Source organism: Panthera onca, chromosome C2 (assembly GCF_046562875.1).
Source record: "Panthera onca isolate mPanOnc1 chromosome C2, mPanOnc1 haplotype 2, whole genome shotgun sequence".
Taxonomy (NCBI): domain Eukaryota; kingdom Metazoa; phylum Chordata; class Mammalia; order Carnivora; family Felidae; genus Panthera; species Panthera onca.
Window position 1 is genome coordinate 115,150,687 of NC_138347.1, and position 21,576 is coordinate 115,172,262.

Sequence of the window (21,576 nt, forward strand, 5' to 3'; positions counted from 1 at the left end):
ACATTGAAAAAAAATGAAAAAATAATAATAAGCCTTAATAATGTCTTCAGGTTACTGGGCCAGGATTTCCTAAGTGAAGCTTCGGACATGTGGGAGTGTGGGGAAAGTAGGTTGTGCAAAGGGCTGCAGATGAGAAGGAGGGTGAGTCCCTGGGCCTGTGTCATTCTTCTAAAGACACGCCCCTGTCACACTGGGCAGGTCGCTCAACTACAATGCACCACATTCCCCCACCTGTGTAATGAGAAAGTAGGGGAAGGTGATTATAAGCTCTTTTCCAAGCTATAATTCTAGGATTATTAATGAAGACAAGGACACATTCGTTACCTTTTTAGAAAAAGAAGAATATAACACCAAAGAAAAATATTTGGAACTTGACTTCTGAACAGTGTAACATAAAATAAATTGCTAAAATGAAAAGTTAGGAATGTTCGATATAACTAAGTAGAAAACTATTCACTTCACTTAATTCTTCATCCAGGTTTTCATCAAGTGAATGATTAATGTAAAAGATTAATCCCCTCTCATATTTCTGCGATCCATCCTCTAGTGGCCAGTCTGCTCGGGTTAAAACTTCAGCCATAGACAAACCAGACATCTTATAGTACGGCAAGGCAAGGTGGGAATACTGGGTGTCAAGCCTAAAAGGGAAGGAAGCAAAAAAACCCTCAAATCTGTCATTTTTAAGCCTGGACGTCTAACGTACTTGATAATAAAACAGATAATGCTTTCCAGATGACATAAATTTCAAAATACTCTTCTACTGCCATTAGTAGTTGGAAGAAGTTCCTAAGGTTTATTCCACAAAATCATTCTAATTAATATAGTTTCCTTTTGCATGCTCATAAAAAAAATAGAAAAAGAATTCAGTAAGTGAATTTTAATATTTATAGTGTGGCTCTAATGGTGTTGATAGACAGAAAACATCTATTTTGTTAATTTATACTCATTCCGTGCATCAAGTAAGCCTTTGAAATGATCATATACAAAAAATCTATAAAGATAATTCTCAAAAATAAAAACCGCTATTCATCCCAGTCCCTTCCTGAAATCATAAAAGCACTGACTACTAAGATTAAAGTCACAGACCAACCAGTATCTCTCTCTGAAGGCTAACAGGCAATAAAGTAGTAATAACAGCTGTCTGAGGGATTTTCATGGCCATGACTGTGCCCAGAAAGCCTGAAAGAAATTTAATTCCTAAATTAAGCAGAGGGAGACTCGTGAACTCAAGATTCACTGTTCGTCTAATAAACTGTAATTCCTAGGGGTGCCAGGTGGCTCAGTGGGTTAAGTGTCCAACTCTTGATTTTGGCTCAGGTCATGAACTCATGGTTCGTGAGTTTGAGCCCTGCATCGGGCTCTGTGCCTGCTTGGGATTATCTCTCTTCCTCTCTCTCTGCCTCTCCCCCACACACGCTGTTCTCTCTCTCTCTCTCTCTCTCTCTCTCAAAATAAACTTTATTTTCTTTATTATTTTTTTAAATAAATAAACTTAAAACAATTTGTAATTCCTTGAAGGCAGGAAACAGTTATGTTCATCTTGGAACCCTAAGCTTAGCACAGTATCTGGCACAGAGTATGCTCAACAAATGCTTGTGAAATAAATGAATAAATGAATGACCTCTCTTCATGCCTTCTCCCATTCATCAGGTAAGTACCAGAGATGGAAAAACTAGTAAGTACACCCAAAGCTCAAGATGGCTTCTTTAACAAGTTTCCAAGAGGCATCACTGACCTGCTATAGCAGTCTCCAAGGTGCCCACAGCTTTCCTTAAATGCTTCCAAAAGCTCTGCTTTTTCTCCAGGTTCCAACTGACTGGCATCCATCAGGGCGGCCCTCACTAACAGATGAGCCTCACTAAGAAGGTGGATACAGCTCTGGGTCTTTGCAGTCTTGTAGGTATTACTGTAGTCTACCTGAAACAAAAAACGGCAACGGCTGATGTTACTGCAGAAAGACACCTAAAAGTTTCCTGGTTCTTAAGAATACCTATAGATTTTGTTACTAAAGTTAATATTTGGACACATTAAATCCCAAAAGCTAAAGAATGGTTATTTATCATTCTGATAGGGCCTAGCTGAAGTGTTCTTTTCCCTCACAATCCACGAGCCAGTTTAATACATACAGGACTGGAAATACTCCTCTGTTAAACAGTGCTAATCATTAGAGAAGGTACAAATAATATTGTAATACTAATAAAACTGTTAACTTGGCAGTGATTTGATCACAGTTTGATAAGGCCAACAAACATATGTGAAACAGTTAACTTTTTTTAAGTTCTGTGATTTAAATCTTTCTCCAGTTCAGACTGAGTATCCTTCTTTTATTGTAATTGCAGTTGGTAAATTTAGGTTCTACATCTATTTCTATAGCTCACAGTGGGCTGATTAAAATTATTGCTAGCTGATCTGAATCAATCAGTATTTTCAGACTCCAGTAAGCAAATCACCCAAAGGAAGTCTAAGACTTTCAGTTAAGCAAGATTAAAAGGACAGGGCAAAGCTGATATAATTATCAGCATTAAAATGCCAGGGATAAATCAGGCAAAATCAAAATTAACATCACCAGTGAAGGGCACGGATATCATGTGCCTCCTGATGTAACACCCTGAGAAAGATACATTACCTGCCACTCATTCTGGATGTGAATGAGAATACATAGCCTGAATCTAATCAAGAAATAATAATAAAAAAACTTTAAAGGTAGAGGGTCAAAAATTTATTTTCAAAAATACCTATGCCATAAAAAAACAAAGACTATTAAATTATTCTGGCTTAAAGGAAGCTAAAGAGACATGACAACTAAACGTACTACCTGATAGACTGGACTCTGTACTGAGGAAGGGAAATGTTATGAGGTCATTACTGAGTCAAACTGACACAATTAGAATATGTATCACGTTAAATTTAATAAAGCATATGACTGTACTGTGGTGGTACAAACAAATGTCCTGATTCTTAGGAAACATACCATGAAGTATTTAGGGGCATTAGGCTATGACGCATGCACTCTACCTTCCAATGGATGGTGGGGGGTGGAGTGTGTGTGCGTGTGTGTGCGTGTGTTTGCGTGTGCGTGTGTGTGTTTAGAAAGTGCAAGAGTACAAAAAAAGAGAGAAGCAAAGGGGTAAAATGTTGACTATGAATGCATCTGTGTGGAGAATACACAGGGTTTTATTTCTGCTATTCTTATCCTTGCAACTTCTCTGTAAGTTTGAAATTGTTTCAAAATAAAGAGTTAAAAACATTGCCAGGGATGAGTAGGCAGCTGTCACTCTTAAAAAAAGGAATAAGATACTCTCTCTGGGCTCCTACCCACAGGACAATGCTGCAGATGCTGCAGGACCCAGGACAATCTGCTAACATTTCAAAGAAGAGTGAGACAGGGATAAATGATCTAAGGTATCTTTCAGCTCCATTTCCTGGTCCTCTGCTAGGGTTCAAAGTAAAGGTCAAAGCCTATTTATGTTTATACTGGTTAATCGATCCTCTTAGGAGGGTGGGTATGCATAAGGAAGTCTTATTTTAGTAAAGGGAATTTCTACTGCTCCTCAAATGTCAGGAGCCATGAAAGTGAGAAGGTGAAGAAAGATACACACTCTACTGTCAGACAGAACTTGAAAGCCGGTTGGCTGTGGCATTCTGAATGCGTGATAATTAGAATCTGTATCTGGTCATGGATTCCACTCTAAATTTCTACAGGTAAGAATTGGAAGTCTGAAAGGAGTACCATTTCCTTGTACAGTTGTACTGGTGAGATCGTATCCACAATATACAAATTCCACCCAGCCTCAGCTACAGGAGGTGTTTTAAACTTAACATTGGTTCCTTTCCTAGAACTGAAAGCAAAACAAAGGACAAGAATTGAAAGATAAGACACAGTATTAATAAATGGCAATTTTAAATGGTAAATATGAGATACCTGAAATGAAATAACTATGAAACCATTTTCATTTACTATTTTCTTCAGTGATTAGCTGTACAGTTGATTTTTATAAAACATTAGTTCTATATGTAGTTCACAATGCTACATAGGCCTACAGCATTTAATATTCTATAGCTCTCATGTATTGATAAGCCAATTGCTTCTAATTTACTCCACAAAAACTCTTAAATGGGCAATAAGGTTAAAGAATAGGCAAGACCCCTCAAGAGGAAGAGAGACTTGGCTATGAAAATCTACCAGTACCTCTCCTGCACATGGCCTTCATGAGTCCAGCATGCCTTGTGCCACAAATCTAAGCAGAAGCTCCAACAGAACAATAGGCCAAATACCCAGGGCTGCTAGGAAAAGGCCGGAGACACATATAACCATGGGTCTGCTTCAAACACTATCTTATCTCTTGCTTTCACCATGTGATGCATTTTCTTTAGTATACAGTCTTTTTATTTTTTTTTTTAAATTTTTATTCTTTAGTATACAGTCTTTTTAAAATGTAAACCTCTGACCTAATCAACTTCCAAATAAATCAGAATTAAAAAAATAATTTAAAGATGGAATATTTTAAAAATGTCAAATGTGCAAGACTACAAGTTGTTCTTCCTCTTGCCAGAAAGCTTTTAGAATCAGTCAGTCTCAGACCATTCTGTGTACACTCTAAGTGACTCATTACCCAAATCAACCTCTGATTATTCCTGTTGGTGGGACAAAGCACACATGAAAAAATTCGAAAAAGCAAAAACTTAGGTTAAAAACAAAAATTGGCATTTGGGTGGAAATACAGCTCTTCCTTGACTTACAATGAGGCTATATCTCAATAAACCCACATAGCTTGAAAATATCCTAAGTCAAATACACTTAACCTCCTGAACAGCATAGCTTAGCCTAGCCTATTTTAAACTTGCTCAGTACACTTATCTAACAGCAATCATCTAACACAAAGTCTATTTTATAATGAAGTGTTGAATATATCATGTAATTTATTGAATACTGTACTGAAAGTGAAAAACAGAATGGTCATATGGGTAAGAATGGATATAAGCATATCGGGTGTTCACCCTCATGATCACATGGCTGCCTGGGAGTAACTGCTGCCACTGCCCAGCATCATGAAAGAATATCACACCACATGTTGCTAGGCAGAAAAAATCCAAATCAAAAATCCAAAAAATCAAAATTTGAAGTACAGTTTCTACTGAATGGGTATTGCATGCAATACCATCACTAAGTCAGAAAAATTGTAAGTCAAACTATCATAAGTCTGGGACCATCTGTACACTATCTGCTTCTCTCCCTGCAGACAAATTTCTTTCCTGATTAAATTATGCATAGGGGAAGATGCAAAAAATAACAGTAATAACCTCATCCCTACTGCTAAGTTCACAGAATAGATAACGTTGAACAGAAACATAACTAGCCTGGAATTAAACATTCTATTCTAAAGAATGTAAAAACAGGAGACCCAAGAGTCAACCAGAGATTAGTGTTATCAAAATGCAATTTAATTTTAAGGTAGATCAGCACATACCTATACATCATGAATGAGTTTTAAGGTAAGAGATATGTTATTAATTTCTTTTGAATTTAAATACCAGAAAATAATATTTGGATAAAAATGTAAACACCAAAAGGTCAAAGAAAAAAGTAATAAGAGCCTTGTAGCTTGGATTAGCATTCGAGACTCTGTCTTTTCTATTAATTACACCAGAAAGCATGTTCTTTAACTTATCTAAAATACCATAGATTTTTATTAAAACTATTTTATACTTCATTTTCTTCTAAAATTCCAAGGTCAATTATAAAGGATAGTATGGAAATCATTAGAACCTTCTTTTCTTTCTCTGGAAAAAAAAACACCATAGACAAACCATCTAATCATTCAAAGTTTTGATTTTAAAAAAAGATAAACTAGGACACAAAATATACCAGTAACAATTCACTCCAGAAACTTTGGCAGGAATGTATGGAAGTGAGGGGATGCTTACAGGAGCCTCTTGGGTGGTTCTCTTCTCTCTGGAATGGCCTCAGGGTCTGCCTTGGTCAAAAGTATGATATGGTTTTTAAAGTGACAGATGGCTTTCAAGCCTATGAAAAGCTGTATTCTTAAAGCACAGACATCCATACTGACAGGTGGGCAAGCCTAGTAAAGAAAAAAAAATCACAACTTTAACCAAGGAATAAAAGGTATTACATCAACTTTAATCTTCAAAAATCAGTCTGTTTATTTGATAAAATCCTGTTCCCCTCACCAACCCCTCCAAAAAAAAAAAAAATCCAAATTCCTATTCTTATCAGGGCAGGAGATTATCCTGTGTAAAGTTATGTAACCAACTACCTATTCCATATGTACCTGTCAAAGAGCTACTCAGTATTTGCTGACTGAGTGAAGGCAGACAGCGGTGTACCTGAGCCCCTCATAGCTGTGAGAACTCCTGTGTGGCTTACCGTGTGGCTCCAGGAGTACAGCTGTGGGCTGGTAACCTGCCACCTGGAGAAATCCCCACTAACAGTGGGCTGATTTGGGGAAATGCCCAAAGGTGGCTTCTAGGAAAAATCAGACACTATAAAACGTCATTCTACAGTATAGACAGAACATAAATGGTTTCTTAGTGGATGGGTGTGTACAAGAGAAATGCTTGCATGTTCAGATGGCCCCTGACTGTTAACTCCTTAGGTGTGAACATTGCCTGGAATGGATGACAGGCTGGTGTGTCAGGTAAACTGGAGGAAATCCTGGACCAGGAGCCACAAGGCTCCTGTCACTGTAAGGGAACATTAGTTCAAGTAGAATGGATGAGATAATAAAAGAGCTGCTTCTGTGAGCTCAGAAAGTGATGCTGCCAGACCTGTGCTCTCTCTTGCATTAACACTGTTTTGATTCTGAGTTCATTTCCATTGTCCTTTTGTACAAAGTGATTCGGGAAACACCTCCATCTATTTTTTTCATTCCTAAGAATAGATAAGATGGCCTTAGCTAGTGCTGAGGAGCAGGAATCTCAGAGGAAAGGGAGGTAAGATGTACACTTGGGACCAGATTCTGAGGTTGTGAAATCTTTCCCAGACACCAGAGATCCCTAAGTCTGAGTTAGCAAGAGTGTGTACTCTTTCGGGTGGTATCTATGATCTCAGAATGGTAGTGTCGCAGGAAGTGGGGAGCCATGGGGTGCAATAATCACTGTCCTTCCCTCTGCCACCTTCTGGCCTCAAGGGCAACATCCCCAACCAGCTAGCTGCCTGTTTCTCTTCTTTTTTATTAAAATCACTTATTTATTTATTTTGAGAAAGAGAAAGCAAGTCGAGAGGGGGAGGGGCAGACAGAGAAGGAAAGAGAGAATCCCAAGCAGGTTCTGTGCTGTCAGCACAGAGCCAGATGCGGGGCTCAAACTCAGGAACTGTGAGATCATGACCTGAGCCGAAATCAAGAGTCGGATGCTTAACCAACTGAGCCATCCAGGCGCCCCCACCCATCCCTCTTCTTATCTCCCTCCTTCTCTTCCTTGTTCCTTCCCTATCGTTTTAGGAGACTCTGAGAAGACCTGGAACATGATTTAATTTCAAATGCAGATTGATCCTACCTCAATCTATTATGTACCCCTCACTCCAGCATCACCACCTATCTAAGCCTATGTCTTTCTGAAGTTCGAAAAACAGAAAACAAAAAAGCAAAGCAAGGTGTGGGGAGAAGTAGAATGGGACAAAGAATCTGTCGGCTTTCCATTTTTACTAGGGAAATAAACTTTACTTCTAAAATATGCTCTTAAAAAGGCTATGTGTGTATCTTAAACACAGGCAGAAAGGCATGGGAAAGCTGTGATTCTGGTTTCTTAAGAGGCTGAAGGGAGGTAGCATGCCTGGTCAGCAGCAGAAAGCTACAGGCAGGCCATGGCGTGAAAGAGTTACTGAGAACTCAGATCATATAAAACGCTATCACAAATCAGAATTTGGGAGACAGTGATAGGAGTAGAGAACCTCAGACACGTTAAGCACTACAAAGTGCTGGCTTGTCAACATAACCATCATGACTGAATACTTATTTTTCCAGGAAAAGGTGGTCCAGGTGCCAGAGAGACATAAACTGACTTATGAAATATAAGCCATCATAATTTGGGGGTTTCCTGAAGCATGTAGCTTCATAAAAAATATCCATTCAAGTACCTTATACCTCAGGTGAAAGAGAATGTGACGATATCACACAAATGATCAGTATATTTCTGACAACAGAAACTCAAGGTCAGAAAATATAGAATTTGGGGGCACCTGGGTGGCTCAGTTGGTTAAGCGTCTGACTCTTGACCTTGGCTCACGTCATGATCTCACGGTTCATGAGATCAAGCCCCACCTCAGGCTCTGCGCTGACAGCATGGAGCCTGCTTGAGATCCTCTCCCTCCCTCTCTCTCTCTGCTCCTCCCCCACTCCCTCTCTCTCAAAATAAATCAATAAACTTGGGGGAAAAAAAACAGAAAATGTAGAATTTTATCGTAAAACTGCCTACATTTATTTTGTAGTCAAGACCTTTTCAGAGACTAAGCATATGACTTCTCACTAAAAAGACCTTTTCAGAGACTAAGCATATTACTTCTCACTAAAAATGAGGTTAATGATCTAGCATATCTATTAACTCTTAGATTAAGACTACATAATTACATTATAGGCATATCTGATAACAGTGTAAGTAAGTCATTTTCATGCATTTGTGTTCTGAAACACACTGATTCCTGTACTGTTTTGTTAATAGCTATGTACGACTGCCACCAATATTTCCATTACAGAAGAATAAAATTGTAGTATACCATAGTTGTGAAGTACTACCTCTGAAGTTACACGATACATGTTCTTTACCCAACCTTAAAAGCTATGCGCTATACCTAAATTCTGAGGAAATGTTTTCAAAGTAATCTCAAAAATTGCCATTTAAACCATGAATCACAAAATGCTTATTATTTGATGTGCAAAAGTAGCTTAAGACCTTGGATGTTCACTGACTTTGACCCAAGAGCAAATCTGCAAACATTTATATATTCCTTTTTGACCTTCAGGTTTTGCTGTGGTCATAAACCAGTTCTAACCTTCAGGGTGGTATCCACGTATGGGTCTTCCTCACGAGCTGCTGCCGCACTGCACCGCACTGTGAAACACTGCAGGTTGTTGCTAAGGAAGAGGAGAGACACCACTGAGCAAAGCAGAGGCCAATAACCAACATGCCCGTACTTTGGAAGATACCACAGAGGCGAACAGAGCAACTGTGAGGGTGAGGGAAGACTCAAGTGTTCGTCAAAGTTGATTATTAATCTACTTCTTAAGAACCTCAGAATACCGTTGAGTGCTTTTAAAAATATACAACTGGTTCCCACCTCTCATCTAGAAATCATAATCTCTAAGAGCTGAATCTAAACATGTACATATCTACAAAGCTCCATGTGTGGCTCTGCTGTGCGCTCCTAGTTAAGAACCATGGATCTGGCTCAATATCTCATTTTACAGAAAAAAATCATGCCCTCAGGATCTGCCCAAGGTACAAAGAGATGACTATCAAAGCCAAAATTAGAACTCCAGTTTCCTGACTACTACCTCTATCCTACTCATCTCAGGAAGAAATTGAGCCTGGATTGGGCTATACAACACACTTAGATTATGCAAATACATATCCAATGGTAGAACTGAAAATCATAGACTCTCTGAGGGAATCTTTGGAATTAATCACTCCAGGAGGTTGTTTTAAAGATGAAGGCATGGAAGGTTCATGACTGGTCCAAGACATCTCTGAAGGACAGAGCCAAATTAGATCCCAGTTCTCCCTACTCCTCACACTCCTCTAGCTCTTTCCACAAGCCCAGGCTGCTTCTGCACAGTAAAATGACCCAGGGACCCCACAGTCAGCACATAATAGATGCCTGGTGACTGGTGAATAAGTCAACCCTCCAATACTGACATTAAAAACCGTTAAGAGTTCACTTAGAAACTGCTACAAAACCCCTATTTTATAGTCCTTTTAAAAAATTTATTTATTTTTGAGAGAGAGACAGACAGACAGAGCATGAGTGGGGAAGGGGCAGAGAGAGAGGGAGACACAGAATCCAAAGCAGGCTTCAGGCTCTGAGCTGTTAGCACAGAGCCCGAAAAGGGGCTCACACTCATGAACCACGAGATCATAACCTGAGCTGAAGTTGGATGCTTAACCACCTGAGCCACCCAGGCGCCCTGCTACAAAACCCATCTTGTAGTGGGTTCACAGAAATAATTTTTAGAAACAAATTAAAAAGTAGGAGAATTAAAAATGAACTGTGTTGAAATAAAAAAATAAAGCACTAAAGCAGACCTAGCATTGATCTTAGAAGAAATACTTCTTCAATATGGAAGGCATTTCTGACATTTTCACAGTTGGGAGACTGTACATCAATCAGGGCACTCTCCCTCTGTTTTGGTGGGGGGGGGGGGCTTCCACTACAGCCTCAGGCCACTGCCATCTCTATTTCCACAAAGTTCTAGGACATGAACTCTGGAGTCATGACAATAGCTGGAACAGTAGCACCACCACTTAGAAATCAGGAATAGGGAGTTAGCACCAGGAAGTAAAATGAATTAGGACTTTGAGACAGTGAGAAGCAAACAAGCACCTGTGGTAGGGCCAGAATGACAGGTGAGAGTAGCTACGACCGTAAAGATAAATGGCTGTTAGGGTCCAGAAATTAAAAAGGCTGGTCCTCTGACTCACCTCCACCTACAGTAATCCCGCTGTTGGCTATTGCTGGAATACTAAGCAGAAGTAGAAGAGAAGAATGAAGTGAACTGAAGAGTGCTGGCATGAAAAGACATCCAGGGTATGCTCCTAAGTGAAGCAGCAAGGTGCTGCATGGTGGACATCATATGATCCACTTCCATAAAAAACAAATCATAGTACTAAACGTACTGTTTTTTTTTTAAAGTTGGATGAATATACACCAGTTGTTGACATGGTTGACTTTGAGGAGTAGGATGGGGGGGGGGAGGGGCTTTCCCATTTATATAAGGATGACATTTTACATGATTTTATTGTTCTTAGTTTCTTTTTTTTTTTAATTTTTTTAAATGTTTATTTATTTGTGGAAGAGAGAGAGAGAGAGACAGAGCACAAGTTGGGAAGAAGCAGAAGAGAGAGGGAGATACAGAATCTGCAGCAAACTCAATGCTCTGAGCTGTCAGCACAGAGCCCGACATCAGGCTCGAACTCACCAATGGCAAGTTCATGACCTGAGCCAAAGTTGGATGCTTAACCGACTGAGCTACCAGGCACCCCATGTTCTTAGGTTCTTTTAAAAAAAATTTTCTATTGCTTTTTTTTTTAAATATACCAGTCTTCAAGAAACTTTTCAAGACAAACTTATGGCTCAAGATATTTCTAAAATACATACCTATTGGATAAAGCAGTATGTAAAAATGAGTTCAACAATATAGGATTTTAAAAATAGGTGTGGGGATCCTATTTAGGGGCACCTAATGTGAATTTAGGGGCATCTGGGTGGCTCAATTTGGTTAAGTATGACTTTACATCTACGTAATCAGATAAAGATGATAGTGTTTTTGTATCAATATTTTGGGACAGAAATTAATATTTTATTTCTTCTTTCTCCCTCTAGGTTTTCTTTAGTTTCTAAGATGGTATTGTTTCTTAGGTTCTTTTGCATCCTTGAAGATCCTTCTATTCCTTCTCTCACTTTCTAAGCATGACCTTCACCAGAGTTTAGTTTTCCAACTACTTTTCTCTTCTACACACTCTTGGGGGCCATGCTCACTGCTTTGATAATCAGCTCTTTTTTGATGGTAATAAAACATACATTTTCCTCTCTTTTCTAATCTTCGGTCCTGTGTCCAAAAGCCTACTTAACATTTCCCCTTAATATTCCCTAAGTGCCTCCAGCTCAAATGCCTAAATTAAGCTTCTCTTTTGCCCCACCTTACACCAGCCTCCATTCTTTCATAAAAGCAGACTCCGGCGGGGTTTTCCATGGCTCTCCATTCCCACCATCCCATCAGACACAAAGTCTTGTCATTCTCTTGCCAAGGCCTCTCCCATCCATTCTTCCTTGTCCTCTCACTGCTACTGCCCTGCCCAAATACAGCCCCTCATTATCCTGCCTGAACCATTTCAATAGCTGATTCATCTATGTTCAATCCATTCCCCATAACAGCCACCACTAATTTTCCTAAAACAATGCTCTTACTATATCACTTTCTTGATCAAAACCCTAAAATATTTCCTTAATTTTCAAACCCCTGAGCTCTCTCTCAAGCATTATTTGTAACACTTCTCTGCATTTCAGCTTCTTCACAGTTCACAGTTAAAGGACAACACTATGCACAACACGTTGGAAATGAAGACTAGCTACCTCCAGGATGTTCACTTAGGAAACACACAACAGCATTTCTCCTTACACCAGACAACGGGAGGAGAAGGCAGCAACCACAATACGGGTGAGTAGCAGAATCTCCAGGTGAGTTCTATGCTGTCAGAATATACTTCCTGTGGCTACTGATACTACCACTCAGTTGAAAAAATAATTAAAAATCACTGTCCTATGCAATTAATTAGTGGATGCTCCCGCAAAACTAGACGTAGCCTTTGTTTATAGTCTTCCCACTATCTATAATGCCTTTCTCTTCTAATCTACATCTGTCAAATTCCAACTAGCTTCTCTCACTTCAAACACAAAAAACTTCCGGTATGACTCAGCCAGAAGTAATTTCCCTCCTTCCAGTACCTACACCACTTTCACAAAGGCTTAAAATATTTTTCACAAATCCCCTAGTGTTTGTGCCCCATGTATGTGTCTCTGGCCTTCTCTTATGCTATTGCTTTAGAAAGCAAATGCTGTACCTTATTCACAGTTGCTTGGCCAGAGGGCCCAATGCAGTGGCTTGCACATAATCTAAGCTCAAAAAACAGGAAATAGAACCAAAAGCACCAGTTACTGCTGAAATTAAAAGAAATGAGACAAAAATCCTGCTCAGGAACCCAGGTTACATGCCATCATATTAGGGTAAGGCAACTCAAAAGGCATCTGCCACCAATTAGCCAAATGTCCTTGTCCATCCCAACCTCTGGATTATTTCCCCATTTGTACTAATCAGAGGGTAGAATCAGGTAGCCTTTCTAGCTCCTTCACAGTTCTAAGCCATTATGACATAACTCAACTCATACAGAAAGAATATGACAGCAGAGAAAAAAAATTAGGAAATCTAAAAAGAAATCTAGAGATGTCCTGACTGGCTCCACTGACTTTTCATCGAAATTCTCTATGAAAATATTTCCTCAGAAAGAACTGTATACTTCCTTACAAAGACCCCTAGCCAATCTAAGAAAATAAAACAAAGGCAAAACCAGAATCTAAATATTTGGCATTGAAAATGTAGATATGGGCCATCAAAAGACAGAGACACATCATTAATTTATAGTACTATATATAATTTCACACAATTCCCATTTAAAGATTTAGGAAGCATGTCAGGAGTTTACAGAAGAGTAAGTGACTCGAAGGCTAGCAAGTAACACTGTAACATACCTTGTAATGACATGCAAAAATTGTGGTGTGAGCACTGCCTGCTGAGACTTCTCAGGATACTGGTAAACTGACATTAATTCAACAGATTTGACAACCATGTAGAGATAGCCCACATGAGGTAATGAGAAAAAACAAAAGAGACTCAGCAATTCTTTTTCCTGAGACAATTTTTTTCTATCAGAAGTAGGAGAACCTGCATGAAAAAAATGGGGGAGAAAAACCACGAAACCAGTAAATAAAGGGAATCAATATCTTCACTTTTCTAAGTAAAAAAGTCTATCAGTGGATAACCAAAGAGTTGTTTAGGGAATGCCAGTAAGAAATGAAGAGGGAGTGATAGAATTAAAATATCACCATTTTGCAACCCCTAATAAATCCACAGATCTAGGTAATAGTCATCAGTGCTATTAACATCATAAAAAGTCAATCAGATACCAGGTACCTTCCAACAGAAGTCAGCATGACTTGTGCTACCCAATCATCATCTTCATAAACATCACCATCATCATCATCTAATCAAGACTAGGTCTAGACCAGCATTGTCAAAAGAAATATAACATGAGCCACATATGTAATTTAAAGTTTTCTAGTAATCACATTTTAAAAAGTAAAAATAGGCCTAAAGAACCCAGAAAACCGCCAGAGGATTAGCAGAAGGGAGTCTCCGGAGTCAAGCGCAGACTAGAGGCCCACGGAAGAGGGTAGGAAGGGCGGCGAGGCGGTGCGCGCTCCACGGACTGGCGGGAGGGAGCCGGGGCGGAGGGGCGGCTCGCCGGCCAAGCAGAGCCCCCGAGTCTGGCTGGCAAAAGCGGAGGGGCCGGACAGACTGTGTTCCGACAGCAAGCGCGACTTAGCGTCTGGGAGGTCATAAGTGAACAGCTCTGCTCGGAAAGCGGGAAGGCTGGAGGACAAAGGGAGGGAGAGCTGCTGAGCCCCCGGACGGCAGAGCTCAGCTTGGCGGGGAACAAAGGCGCTCGCCAGCGCCATCTCCCCCGCCCATCCCCCAGCCAAAATCCCAAAGGGAACCAGTTCCTGCCAGGGAACTTGCTCGCTCCGCGCAAACACCCAACTCTGTGCTTCTGCGGAGCCAAACCTCCGGCAGCGGATCTGACTCCCTCCCGCTGCCACAGGGCTCCTCCTGAAGTGGATCACCTAAGGAGAAGCGAGCTAAGCCTGCCCCTCCAGCCCCCGTGCACCTTGCCTACCCACCCCAGCTAATACGCCAGATCCCCAGCAACACAAGCCTGGCAGTGTGCAAGTAGCCCAGACGGGACACGCCACCCCACAGTGAATCCCGCCCCTAGGAGAGGGGAAGAGAAGGCACACACCAGTCTGACTGTGGCCCCAGCAGTGGGCTGGGGGCAGACATCGGGTCGGACTGCGGCCCCGCCCACTAACTCCAGTTATACACCACAGCACAGGGGAAGTGCACTGCAGGTCCTCACCACGCCAGGGACTCTCCAAAATGACCAAACGGAAGAATTCCCCTCAGAAGAATCTCCAGGAAATAACAACAGCTAATGAACTGATCAAAAAGGATTTAAATAATATAACAGAAAGTGAATTTAGAATAATAGTCATAAAATTAATCGCTGCGCTTGAAAACAGTATACAGGACAGCAGAGAATCTCTTGCCACAAAGATCGAGGGACTAAGGAACAGTCACGAGGAGTTGAAAAACGCTTTAAACGAATTGCAAAACAAAATGGAATCCACGATGGCTCGGCTTGAAGAGGCAGAGGAGAGAATAGGTGAACTAGAAGATAAAGTTATGGAGAAAGAGGAAGCTGAAAGAAAGAGAGATAAAAAAATCCAGGAGTATGAGGGGAAAATTAGAGAACTAAGTGATACACTAAAAAAAAATAATATACGCATAATTGGTATCCCAGAGGAGGAAGAGAGAGGGAAGGGTGCTGAAGGGGTACTTGAACAAATTATAGCTGAGAACTTCCCTGAACTGGGGAAGGAAAAAGGCATTGAAATCCAAGAGGCACAGAGAACTCCCTTCAGACGTAACTTGAATCGATCTTCTGCACGACATATCATAGTGAAACTGGCAAAATACAAGGATAAAGAGAAAATTCTGAAAGCAGCAAGGGATAAACGTGCCCTCACATATAAAGGGAGACCTATAAGACTCGTGACTGATCTCTCCTTTGAAACTTGGCAGGCCAGAAAGGCTTGGCACGATATCTACAGTGTGCTAAACAGAAAAAATATGCAGCCGAGAATCCTTTATCCAGCAAGTCTGTCATTTAGAATAGAAGGAGAGATAAAGGTCTTCCCAAACAAACAAAAACTGAAGGAATTTGTCACCACGAAACCAGCCCTACAAGAGATCCTAAGGGGGATCCTGTGAGACAAAGTACCAGAGACATCACTACAAGCATAAAACATACAGACATCACAATGACTCTAAACCCATATCTTTCTATAATAACACTGAATGTAAATGGATTAAATGCGCCAACTAAAAGACATAGGGTATCAGAATGGATAAAAAAACAAGACCCATCTATTTGCTGTCTACAAGAGACTCATTTTAGATCTGAGGACACCTTTAGATTGAGAGTGAGGGGATGGAGAACTATTTATCATGCTCCTGGAAGCCAAAAGAAAGCTGGAGTAGCCATACTTATATCAGACAAACTAGACTTTAAATTAAAGGCTGTAACAAGAGATGAAGAAGGGCATTATATAATAATCACAGGGTCTATCCACCAGGAAGAGCTAACTATTATAAATGTCTATGCGCCAAATACCCGAGCCCCCAGATATATAAAACAATTACTCATAAACATAAGCAACCTTATTGATAAGAATGTGGTCATTGCAGGGGACTTTAACACCCCACTTACAGAAATGGATAGATCATCTAGACACACAGTCAATAAAGAAACAAGGGCCCTGAATGATACATTGGATCAGATGGACTTGACAGATATATTTAGAACTCTGCATCCCAAAGCAACAGAATATACTTTCTTCTCGAGTGCACATGGAACATTCTCCAAGATAGATCATATACTGGGTCACAAAACAGCCCTTCATAAGTTTACAAGAATTGAAATTATACCATGCATACTTTCAGACCACAATGCTATGAAGCTTGAAATCAACCACAGGAAAAAGTCTGGAAAACCTCCAAAAGCATGGAGGTTAAAGAACACCCTACTAACGAATGAGTGGGTCAACCAGGCAATTAGAGAAGAAATTAAAACATATATGGAAACAAACGAAAATGAAAATACAACAATCCAAACGCTCTGGGATGCAGCGAAGGCAGTCCTGAGAGGAAAATACATTGCAATCCAGGCCTATCTCAAGAAACAAGAAAAATCCCAAATACAAAATCTAACAGCACACCTAAAGGAAATAGAAGCAGAACAGCAAAGGCAGCCTAAACCCAGCAGAAGAAGAGAAATAATAAAGATCAGAGCAGAAATAAACAATATAGAATCTAAAAAAACTGTAGAGCAGATCAACGAAACCAAGAGTTGGTTTTTTGAAAAAATAAACAAAATTGACAAACCTCTAGCCAGGCTTCTCAAAAAGAAAAGGGAGATGACCCAAATAGATAAAATCATGAATGAAAATGGAATGATTACAACCAATCCCTCAGAGATACAAACAATTATCAGGGAATACTATGAAAAATTATATGCCAGCAAATTGGACAACCTGGAAGAAATGGACAAATTTCTAAACACCCACACTCTTCCAAAACTCAATCAGGAGGAAATAGAAAGCTTGAACAGACCCATAACCAGCGAAGAAATTGAATCGGTTATCAAAAATCTCCCAACAAATAAGAGTCCAGGACCAGATGGCTTCCCAGGGGAGTTCTACCAGACATTTAAAGCAGAGATAATACCTATCCTTCTCAAGCTATTCCAAGAAATAGAAAGGGAAGGAAAACTTCCAGACTCATTCTATGAAGCCAGTATTACTTTGATTCCTAAACCAGACAGAGACCCAGTAAAAAAAGAGAACTACAGGCCAATATCCCTGATGAATATGGATGCAAAAATTCTTAATAAGATACTAGCAAATCTAATTCAACAGCATATCAAAAGAATTATTCACCATGATCAAGTGGGATTCATTCCTGGGATGCAGGGCTGGTTCAACATTCGCAAATCGATCAACGTGATACATCACATTAACAAAAAAAAAGAGAAGAACCATATGATCCTGTCAATCGATGCAGAAAAGGCCTTTGACAAAATCCAGCACCCTTTCTTAATAAAAACCCTTGAGAAAGTCGGGATAGAAGGAACATACTTAAAGATCATAAAGGCCATTTATGAAAAGCCCACAGCTAACATCATCCTCAACGGGGAAAAACTGAGAGCTTTTTCCCTGAGATCAGGAACACGACAGGGATGCCCACTGTCACCGCTGCTGTTTAATATAGTGCTGGAAGTTCTAGCATCAGCAATCAGACAACAAAAGGAAATCAAAGGCATCAAAATTGGCAAAGATGAAGTCAAGCTTTCGCTTTTTGCAGATGACATGATATTATACATGGAAAATCCGATAGACTCCACCAAAAGTCTGCTAGAACTGATACATGAATTCAGCAAAGTTGCAGGATACAAAATCAATGTGCAGAAATCAGTTGCATTCTTATACACTAACAATGAAGCAACAGAAAGACAAATGAAGAAACTGATCCCATTCACAATTGCACCAAGAAGCATAAAATACCTAGGAATAAATCTAACCAAAGATGTAAAAGATCTGTATGCTGAAAACTATAGAAAGCTTATGCAGGTAATTGAAGAAGATATAAAGAAATGGAAAGACATTCCTGCTCATGGATTGGAAGAATAAATATTGTCAAAATGTCAATACTACCCAAAGCTATCTACACATTCAATGCAATCCCAATCAAAATTGCACCAGCATTCTTCTCGAAACTAGAACAAGCAATCCTAAAATTCATATGGAACCACAAAAGGCCCCGAATAGCCAAAGTAATTTTGAAGAAGAAGACCAAAGCAGGAGGCATCACAATCCCAGACTTTAGCCTCTACTACAAAGCTGTCATCATCAAGACAGCATGGTATTGGCATAAAAACAGACACATAGACCAATGGAATAGAATAGAAACCCCAGAACTAGACCCACAAACGTATGGCCAACTCATCTTTGACAAAGCAGGAAAGAACATCCAATGGAAAAAAGACAGTCTCTTTAACAAATGGTGCTGGGAGAACTGGACAGCAACATGCAGAAGGTTGAAACTAGACCACTTTCTCACACCATTCACAAAAATAAACTCAAAATGGATAAAGGACCTGAATGTGAGACAGGAAACCATCAAAACCTTAGAGGAGAAAGCAGGAAAAGACCTCTCTGACCTCAGCCGTAGCAATCTCTTACTCGGCACATCCCCAAAGGCAAGGGAATTAAAAGCAAAAGTGAATTACTGGGACCTTATGAAGATAAAAAGCTTCTGCACAGCAAAGGAAACAAGCAACAAAACTAAAAGGCAACCAACAGAATGGGAAAAGATATTTGCAAATGACACATCGGACAAAGGGCTAGTATCCAAAATCTATAAAGAGCTCATCAAACTCCGCACCCGAAAAACAAATAACCCAGTGAAGAAATGGGCAGAAAACATGAATAGACACTTCTCTAAAGAAGACATCCGGATGGCCAACAGGCACATGAAAAGATGTTCAACGTCGCTCCTTATCAGGGAAATACAAATCAAAACCACACTCAGATACCACCTCACGCCAGTCAGAGTGGCCAAAATGAAGAAATCAGGAGACTATAGATGCTGGAGAGGATGTGGAGAAACAGGAACCCTCTTGCACTGTTGGTGGGAATGCAAATTGGTGCAGCCGCTCTGGAAAACAGTGTGGAGGTTCCTCAGAAAATTAAAAATAGACCTACCCTATGACCCAGCAATAGCACTGCTAGGAATTTATCCAAGGGATACAGGAGTACTGATGCATAGGGGCACCTGTACCCCAATGTTTATAGCGGCACTCTCAACAATAGCCAAATTATGGAAAGAGCCTAAATGTCCATCAACTGATGAATGGATAAAGAAATTGTGGTTTATATACACAATGGAATACTACGTGGCAATGAGAAAAAATGAAATATGGCCTTTTGTAGCAACATGGATGGAACTGGAGAGTGTGATGCTAAGTGAAATAAGCCATACAGAGAAAGACAGATACCATATGGTTTCACTCTTATGTGGATCCTGAGAAACATAACAGAAACCCATGGGGGAGGGGAAGGAAAAAAAAAAAAAAAAAAAAAAAGAGGTTAGAGTGGGAGAGAGCCAAAGCATTAGAGACTGTTAAAAACTGAGAACAAACTGAGGGTTGATGGGGGGTGGGAGGGAGGGCAGGGTGGGTGATGGGTATTGAGGAGGGCACCTTTTGGGATGAGCACTGGGTGTTGTATGGAAACCAATTTGACAGTAAATTTCATATATTAAAAAATAAAAAAAAAAATAAATAAAAATAAAAAATAAAAAAAAATAAAAATAAAAAAAATAAAAAGTAAAAATAAACAGGCAAAATTTTAATAATATATTGTATTCACCCATCATATCCATATTACCATTTCAATGAGTAGTCAACAAAAAAATCAATGAGATATTTTATATATATATATATATATATATATATATATATATATATATATATATATTTCTGTACTAAGTCTTCAAGATATGGCATGAATTTTACACCTAACACTATATCTCAATTTAGAATAGTCACATTTCAGTGCCCAACAGCAGCAGGTGGCTAACGGCTACCATACTGAACAGTATAGTTTTATATCTAACTACCAAATCACAAGGAAATATAGGAGATACAGGAACATGTTAAATGACACTGTGGGGAGTCAATCAGCAAAATTCAGATTATGGGAAATTCTGTGGTATTAATCCAACTTCTTGCTAAATCGACTGCAAAGAAAAGAGAGGAAAAGGGAGAAGTTGACCCTCTAGCAAGGCTATGGGCCCTGTCTGGTCTCCAGCTTTGTCTAATAACCCCCTCTCCTTTGCTCTCCTCCCTTGCTTCTCTCAGTTCCTCAAATATAAGATTTTCCCTCTACCACAACACCTTTGTTGCTTCCTCTGCACCAACCCTATCCCCAAATCAGCCTTGATTCATTCTTCAGATCCTCTTTCTCAGGAAGCCTTCCCTGACCCCTAGATGAGATTAATATCTTTATTATAGGCTCTCAAGGCAGGGTTCTTTTCCCACAGAGCATTCATTTCAGTGTGTAACTGTATACTCCTTTTTGTGATTATTCAGTTAACATCTGCTTCCCCCCACTCCCAAGACAATAAGCTCCACGAGTGCAAGTACTTTGCCTAGTACTGTTCATTACTGTTCCCTAGTACTCAGCCCAATACCCAACACAATAGGTAATCAATACATGTTTACTAAAAGAAAGAAAAAACTAAAGGAAGGTTATGAACACGTTTAATCAGAATAATATTTATATCGTTCGTTCTCTAGGCAAGATCTAAAGATGCCAAGCAGGCCAGAACTAAGCACAAAACCCAATGGCAATTCTCAGTCTTGGCTGCCCATTAGGTTCCAGGGAGCTTTTAAAAACTACTGATGCCCAGGTGTCATAGTTGACCAATTAAGTCAGAATCTCCAGCATGTGGAGCCTGGGCATCAGTATTCTTAAAAGCATCCAAGCAAACCCCATGTGCAGCAAGGCTGAAAACCACTACTCTGAATGAATTTCCATTTGGTCCATATTTTCCACCTTGTTCATAAAGCCATCCTAAGAAGCTCCGCCAAATACCCAGCTAAAACTCAGCTAAACCCCGGCTATAAAAAGGCTCCAATTTCCCTTTTTGGGCCAAGTAATCATTTCAAAAACAGAAATGGCTTTTGTCTGTCACGTCTTCTCCATGGCTTCTCCTAGCAGATACAACTTCCCTTTTCAGTGCTCACAGGAGCACTCCTTAGCATTATTTGCTAAAGAACTTGTGTAAGGTCCCAGGGAGACTCAGTAGAAGAGCCTAACATAATACCCGCAGCAGTCTTTCCTCCCAGCCCAGAGCCTTTTCACCTCATTACACCATTGCACTGACATAC

The 21,576-nt window shown here is 39.9% G+C and overlaps 2 protein-coding genes across 9 annotated transcripts in view; one reads left to right on the forward strand and one right to left on the reverse strand.

The window, feature by feature from the left end:
- Positions 1 to 21,480, forward strand: part of LOC132683211 (ceruloplasmin) — a 96,400-nt gene extending 74,920 nt beyond the window's left edge. The window contains exon 19 of the mRNA XM_078432253.2: positions 21,380 to 21,480. Within this exon, the coding sequence (XP_078288379.1) occupies positions 21,380 to 21,447 (68 nt within the window). The 3' untranslated portion in view covers positions 21,448 to 21,480. The remainder of the gene's footprint in view (positions 1 to 21,379) is intronic.
- Positions 1 to 21,576, reverse strand: part of HPS3 (HPS3 biogenesis of lysosomal organelles complex 2 subunit 1) — a 44,715-nt gene that overhangs the window by 13,518 nt on the left and 9,621 nt on the right. For all 8 annotated transcript variants that reach the window (XR_009612105.3, XR_009612102.3, XR_009612103.3 and 5 more), the window contains exons 5-10: positions 13,478 to 13,670; positions 9,008 to 9,089; positions 5,926 to 6,080; positions 3,731 to 3,839; positions 1,736 to 1,917; positions 458 to 638 (exon numbers count right to left, since the gene is read on the reverse strand). Coding sequence is in view for 4 of the 8 variants with exons in the window: in XM_060638909.3 (XP_060494892.3) it covers positions 458 to 638; positions 1,736 to 1,917; positions 3,731 to 3,839; positions 5,926 to 6,080; positions 9,008 to 9,089; positions 13,478 to 13,670 (902 nt within the window). In the remaining 4 variants the exon portion in view is untranslated. The remainder of the gene's footprint in view (positions 1 to 457; positions 639 to 1,735; positions 1,918 to 3,730; positions 3,840 to 5,925; positions 6,081 to 9,007; positions 9,090 to 13,477; positions 13,671 to 21,576) is intronic.